Raw genomic sequence first — 7,500 nt, 5'->3', positions numbered from 1 at the left:
CCTGACTGACGTACCGATCCAGGTCCTCCTTCAGCTCCTCTGGACCGATCAGAACCAATCAGAATCATGTGAAACAGAACACGTTCACTGTGGGTAACATGAAGTGATCTAAGTGTGTTACCGAGCTCGCTGTGGTCGTCCACCAGGATGATCTCGTGCAGCAGGTACGCAGGTGTTCTGTCCAGCACACTGTGGACCGTCCTCAACAGGGCAGAGAACGCCTCGTTAAAGAAACAGATCACTACACTGGCAGAAGGTAGAGCCAGGGGGTACACCTTATCTCTACACCTGGAGAGAGAGACAACCATCACTAACCAGCTGTTAACTATCAATAACCAGCTGAGTACTATCACTAACCAGCTGTTTACTATCAATAACCAGCTATTTACTATCAGTAACCAGCTGTTAACTATCAATAACCAGCTGAGTACTATCACTAACCAGCTGTTTACTATCAATAACCAGCTATTTACTATCAGTAACCAGCTGTTAACTATCAATAACCAGCTGATTACTATCACTAACCAGCTGTTTACTATCAATAACCAGCTGTTTACTATCAGTAACCAGCTGTTTACTACAAATAACCAGCTGATTACTATCACTAACCAGCTGTTTACTATCAGTAACCAGCTGTTTACTATCAATAACCAGCTATTTACTATCACTAACCAGCTGTTTACTATCAATAACCAGCTATTTACTATCACTAACCAGCTGTTAACTATCAATAACCAGCTATTTACTATCAGTAACCAGCTGTTAACTATCACTAACCAGCTGTTTACTATCACTAACCAGCTGTTTACTATCAATAACCAGCTATTTACTATCACTAACCAGCTGTTTACTATCAATAACCAGCTATTTACTATCAGTAACCAGCTGTTAACTATCAATAACCAGCTGATTACTATCAGTAACCAGCTGTTTACTACAAATAACCAGCTGATAACTATCACTAACCAGCTGTTTACTACAAATAACCAGCTGATTACTATCACTAACCAGCTGTTAACTATCAGTAACCACCTGTTAACTATCACTAACCAGCTGTTTACTATCAGTAACCACCTGTTAACTATCACTAACCAGCTGTTAACTATCACTAACCACCTGTGAACTATCACTAACCAGCTGTTTACTACAAATAACCAGCTGATAACTATCAATAACCAGCTGTTTACTATCAATAACCAGCTGTTTACTATCAGTAACCAGCTGTTTACTACAAATAACCAGCTGATAACTATCACTAACCAGCTGTTTACTACAAATAACCAGCTATTTACTATCACTAACCAGCTGTTTACTATCAATAACCAGCTATTTACTATCAGTAACCAGCTGTTAACTATCAATAACCAGCTGATTACTATCAGTAACCAGCTGTTTACTATCAATAACCAGCTATTTACTATCACTAACCAGCTGTTTACTATCAATAACCAGCTGTTTACTACAAATAACCAGCTGATTACTATCACTAACCAGCTGTTAACTATCAGTAACCACCTGTTAACTATCACTAACCAGCTGTTTACTATCAGTAACCACCTGTTAACTATCACTAACCAGCTGTTAACTATCACTAACCACCTGTTAACTATCACTAACCAGCTGTTTACTACAAATAACCAGCTGATAACTATCAATAACCAGCTGTTTACTATCAATAACCAGCTGTTTACTATCAGTAACCAGCTGTTTACTATCAGTAACCAGCTGTTTACTATCAATAACCAGCTGTTTACTATCACTAACCAGCTGTTTACTATCACTAACCAGCTGTTTACTATCAGTAACCAGCTGTTAACTATCAATAACCAGCTGATTACTATCACTAACCAGCTGTTTAATATCAATAACCAGCTGTTTACTACAAATAACCAGCTGTTTACTATCAATAACCAGCTGATTACTATCACTAACCAGCTGTTTACTATCAGTAACCAGCTGTTAACTATCAATAACCAGCTGTTAACTATCACTAACCAGCTGTTTACTATCAATAACCAGCTGTTTACTATCAGTAACCAGCTGTTTACTATCAATAACCAGCTGTTTACTATCAATAACCAGCTGTTTACTATCAGTAACCAGCTGTTTACTATCAATAACCAGCTGATAACTATCACTAACCAGCTGTTAACTATCACTAACCAGCTGTTTACTATCAATAACCAGCTGTTTACTATCAGTAACCAGCTGTTAACTATCACTAACCAGCTGTTTACTATCACTAACCAGCTGATAACTATCACTAACCAGCTGTTTACTATCACTAACCAGCTGTTTACTATCACTAACCAGCTGTTTACTATCACTAACCAGCTGATAACTATCACTAACCAGCTGTTTACTATCAGTAACCAGCTGTTTACTATCACTAACCAGCTGTTAACTATCACTAACCAGCTGTTTACTATCAATAACCAGCTGTTTACTATCAGTAACCAGCTGTTAACTATCACTAACCAGCTGTTTACTATCACTAACCAGCTGATAACTATCACTAACCAGCTGTTTACTATCACTAACCAGCTGATAACTATCACTAACCAGCTGTTTACTATCACTAACCAGCTGTTTGTTATTACTTGGGGTCTCTGGTGTCCTGCAGGTCTCGGTGGTATCCCAGTCTGGTTGAGATGAGGACGTTGAAGGCGTGTCGATGGTAGCCGGTGTCTCTGATCTCCTGATCAGCCTCATTGAAGATCATCCCTACACACACACACACACACACACACACACACACACACACACACACACACACACACACACACACACACACACACACACACACACACACACACACACACACACACACACACACACACACACACACACACACACACACACACACACACACACACACACATTAACAAAAGTCCATAGACTTGAGTCCAGCCAAACATGTTAGTGACCTGTCAATCACAGGTAGCCCCGCCCCCTCCCACCAGCACGCTGTGTTGAAGAAGAGAACATCAACTCGTTAGGAGAATGTTTACGTTTCACACTCACCCATCTCTGGCGACAGCTCCGCTCCCTTATTAGCCGGCGGAGGTCGACGCCGTGCCCTGTGTTCTGCTAAGTCCTTTGTGATTGGCTGGCTGCGGTGTTGCAGTGGCGTCCTGCCATGGCCAGGCTCCGCCCCCAGAGAGAAGTAGAGGAAGAGGAGGACAGACCAGGTGGCCGAGGTGACGAGGCAGCCATAACAGAAGTACCTGAGCGTGACGCTCGCCATGATGGACGAGTGGGCATCGCCTTACATCACAGCGCTGCAGACACAGAGACAGAGGTCAGAGGTCAAAGCTTCCCGGCCTCTCCATTGGTTGATGACACTGTCAATGTACATATCCATCGTGTGCTCATATAAACTGATGAGCGTGTGGCTCTGATTGGACGAGACATTTAATAACTTTACGTTCATGTTTTTACTGCATGAGCAGAGTTCATCTCTCTCTCTCTCTCTCTCTCTCTCTCTCTCTCTCTCTCTCTCTCTCTCTCTCTCTCTCTCTCTCTCGGGACCGCTTGTTGTAAATATGATCCCGAGTGTCAAGAGAAATCATTGACGTCCAAACCTGCTAAGGTCAGCAAACACCTGAGCAGGTGACAGGTGTGTCCCTCTAAACAGGTTAATAATTCTGAGGTGAGCCGGGCATTTACTTTAAGACTTTAAAAAGACGCACGCACAAAATCCCTCAAAAACTGCAGACAAACTCCTACAAACTATAAAGTGTACACAAACAAACTCCTACAAACTATAAAGTGTACACAAACAAACTCCTACAAACTATAAAGTGTACACAAACAAACTCCTACAAACAAACTCCTACAAACTATAAAGTGTAGACAAACAAACTCCTACAAACTATAAAGTGCAGACAAACAAACTCCTACAAACTATAAAGTGTACACAAACAAACTCCTACAAACTATAAAGTGTACACAAACAAACTCCTACAAACTATAAAGTGCAGACAAACAAACTCCTACAAACTATAAAGTGTACACAAACAAACTCCTACAAACTATAAAGTGTACACAAACAAACTCCTACAAACTATAAAGTGCAGACAAACAAACTCCTACAAACTATAAAGTGTACACAAACAAACTCCTACAAACTATAAAGTGTACACAAACAAACTCCTACAAACTATAAAGTGTACACAAACAAACTCCTACAAACTATAAAGTGCAGACAAACAAACTCCTACAAACTATAAAGTGTACACAAACAAACTCCTACAAACTATAAAGTGTACACAAACAAACTCCTACAAACTATAAAGTGTACACAAACAAACTCCTACAAACTATAAAGTGTACACAAACAAACTCCTACAAACTATAAAGTGTAAACTCCTACAAACTATAAAGTGTAGACAAACAAACTCCTACAAACTATAAAGTGTAAACTCCTACAAACTATAAAGTGTAGACAAACAAACTCCTACAAACTATAAAGTGTACACAAACAAACTCCTACAAACTATAAAGTGCAGACAAACAAACTCCTACAAACTATAAAGTGTACACAAACAAACTCCTACAAACTATAAAGTGCAGACAAACAAACTCCTACAAACTATAAAGTGCAGACAAACAAACTCCTACAAACTATAAAGTGCACAGACACAAGAAGAGAACTTTCTGTTGCCGGTGTTACAGTTTAAAGAGTGACCGTGTTAACTGGTGAACTGCAGCCATCAGTCTGTGGTTGTCGTGGTTACAGGACACAAAGTGTGCACATGACTTATCTTATGAGTATTTTTGGATAATTGAATTACAAAAAGCTTTAAATGATGACATCACGGATGAATTCGGCTGAAAGTCGCCAGTTGACACGGTCACTTTTTAAACCATAACACCATATCGATATCGTTTGTTTTAAAGTATCATATCGAAGTTTAAAACTGTAGTATCGTGACAATCCCGTTCTAAAATATAAAACAACACTGACAGTGTGCTGAGCTGATGTTAACGGGACTGAATTCACTGCGACTGCGCGAACGAACGATCTGTCCGATAAAGGAACTAGCTAGCTTAGCGAAGGTTAGCTAAACTTGTTAGTGGAATGTGCTAATATCTGAGCTGTGCTGTTTCTAACATTCACCTCAAAACACACCTGTTCCCCTCCGTCCCGCTCTGCAGCCTCACGGCTGAGCTGTACTCACGGTTCATCAGCCTGTTGCTGTTTGCTCAGCGGCACTCCGGCAGCTCCAGCTCCGTTAGCCGCCGGGGCTAACAGTTAGCAACATGAAGGAGCAGATAAACAGACTGAGAGCTAACCTGAAGCTAACCTGAAGCTAACCTGAAGCTAACCTGAAGCTAACTAACCTCCGAGTGTCTGAGTCACTCAGAGACATCAAGTCAAACAGCAGCTCACAAAACGTCACTTCCGCTCAGGACTTTCACAATAAAATGTCATCCGTGAGGGTTCTCTCTTACTCATCTCATAAATAATAAATAGCAATTATTGATATTATATTATTAATAATAATAGTCGCATGTTTATGTTGTTAGAGGAAATAAATCCCTAAATTCAGGAAAGATGAAATATTAAAGTCACAGAGCTGCAGTTTAATATTTAAAATGTTTAAAAACCATTAAAGTAGTAAATATTTACAGAAGGCTTCAGGTACCTTCCTCTTTCTGTCTCTGAGTCAGTGTTGCTTTGAAGCAGGAACAGAAACCAGTTGTGTTTGTCAAAATGAAGCTGCAGCTCCACCAAGCTGCCACTGGGTGTCGCTGTCTGCCTGCTCTCAGAGGAAAACACTAAAACTAAAAAGTCCTTTAAAAGAAAAGCAGAGTGTAAAGTGATGCTCTGATGTGTTCCTGTGTGTGATCTTCTTCTTCTCTGACTCTTTCACAGCAGAGTATTAAGTACGGCTGGAGGTTTTGTAGGTCTCAGGTGTGTGGAGTGCTTTTCAGGTTTTTAGTCGGTGGAGCAGCTGGTGTCTCCTCGTCTCCTCTCTCCTCTCTCCTCGTCTCCTCCATCAGCGTCTCCTTTCATCTCCTCCCTCGGCAGGGGGGGGGGGGGGGGGGATAAAAAATTAAATATTAACATCAATTGAACCCAGAAAAGGAACTCTGCTTGTCAACTTCATCTTCCAAAGAAACATGGAGATTTCTACAGGTTGATGTCTGTGTGTGTGTGTGTGTGTGTGTGTGTGTGTGTCTGTGTGTGTGTGTGTCTGTGTGTGTCTGTGTGTGTCTGTGTGTGTGTGTGTCTGTGTGTGTGTGTGTGTGTGTGTGTGTGTGTCTCTCCTCTGATTGTCTGCTCTTAAGCGTCTCTTCCTCCTCTCTGCTCTCCTTTCATCATCAGCTCTCTCCGTCCTCCTCACGCTAAACCCCACCTGCTCACCTCCTCTGCACCTTTCATCTCCCCCCCCCCCGCCCCCCCTCATGCCCCACCTCCACGTGACACACACACACACACCACATCTTTGTGATCAGAGGTCAAAGGTCAATGTTCCACTGTAACTATATTCAACCTTTCCTTACTTCTCGTGCTGTTATTTTTTACTTCATTCACAGTCTTTTTATTTGAAGGTGAAAGTGACCAAACCTTTTCTGTGTTGACACAAAACAGCACAAGGTGAGCGTCCAGGTGTGTGTGACACTCTCAGGTTACCTGTGTGTGTGTGTGTGTGTGTGTGTGTGTGTTTGGATCAAACACTTGCTGCTTGTTGTGTGTTTTAACGACTCATTAACTCCAACAACGTAAAGGCATGGTCTGTCCCTGTGTCCATCACCATGGCCACATGTCCATCACCATGGCAACATGTCCATCACCATGGCCACATGTCCATCACCATGGCAACATGTCCATCCCCCATGTCAACATGTCCATCCCCCATGGCAACATGTCCATCCCCCATGGCAACATGTCCACCCCCCATGGCAACATGTCCATCCCCCATGGCAACATGTCCACCCCCCATGGCCACATGTCCACCCCCCATGTCAACATGTCCATCCCCCATGGCAACATGTCCACCCCCCATGTCAACATGTCCATCCCCCATGGCAACATGTCCACCCCCCATGGCCACATGTCCACCCCCCATGTCAACATGTCCATCCCCCATGGCAACATGTCCACCCCCCATGTCAACATGTCCATCCCCCATGGCAACATGTCCACCCCCCATGGCCACATGTCCACCCCCCATGTCAACATGTCCATCCCCCATGGCAACATGTCCACCCCCCATGGCAACATGTCCATCCCCCATGGCAACATGTCCACCCCCCATGGCAACATGTCCATCCCCCATGGCCACATGTCCATCCCCCATGTCAACATGTCCATCCCCCTTACCCACATGTCCACCCCCCATGGCAACATGTCCACCCCCCATGTCAACATGTCCATCCCCCATGTCAACATGTCCATCCCCCTTACCCACATGTCCACCCCCCATGGCCACATGTCCATCCCCCATGGCCACATGTCCATCCCCCATGTCAACGTGTCCACCCCCCATG

The 7,500-nt window shown here is 43.0% G+C and overlaps 1 protein-coding gene across 3 annotated transcripts in view; it reads right to left on the bottom strand.

Annotated features, from left to right (window-relative positions):
- The window catches only part of galnt11 (UDP-N-acetyl-alpha-D-galactosamine:polypeptide N-acetylgalactosaminyltransferase 11 (GalNAc-T11)), a 10,021-nt gene extending 4,653 nt beyond the window's left edge, over positions 1-5,368 (bottom strand). The window contains exons 1-5 of one of the 3 annotated variants that reach the window (XM_065948987.1): positions 5,123-5,368; positions 3,025-3,281; positions 2,601-2,724; positions 122-288; positions 1-39 (exon numbers count right to left, since the gene is read on the bottom strand). The exon at positions 1-39 is cut by the window's left edge and continues 87 nt beyond it. In XM_065948987.1, coding sequence (XP_065805059.1) covers positions 1-39; positions 122-288; positions 2,601-2,724; positions 3,025-3,247 — 553 coding nt within the window. In that variant the 5' untranslated portion in view covers positions 3,248-3,281; positions 5,123-5,368. The remainder of the gene's footprint in view (positions 40-121; positions 289-2,600; positions 2,725-3,024; positions 3,282-5,122) is intronic. The other 2 variants (XM_065948988.1, XM_065948986.1) reach the window with 2 other exon arrangements.
- Between the last annotated feature and the right edge of the window lie 2,132 nt (positions 5,369-7,500).

Source organism: Labrus bergylta, chromosome 20 (genome assembly GCF_963930695.1).
Source record: "Labrus bergylta chromosome 20, fLabBer1.1, whole genome shotgun sequence".
Lineage (NCBI taxonomy): Eukaryota > Metazoa > Chordata > Actinopteri > Labriformes > Labridae > Labrus > Labrus bergylta.
The sequence above is the reverse complement of the archived record's forward strand: the minus strand, read 5'-3'. Positions and strand labels throughout refer to the sequence as shown.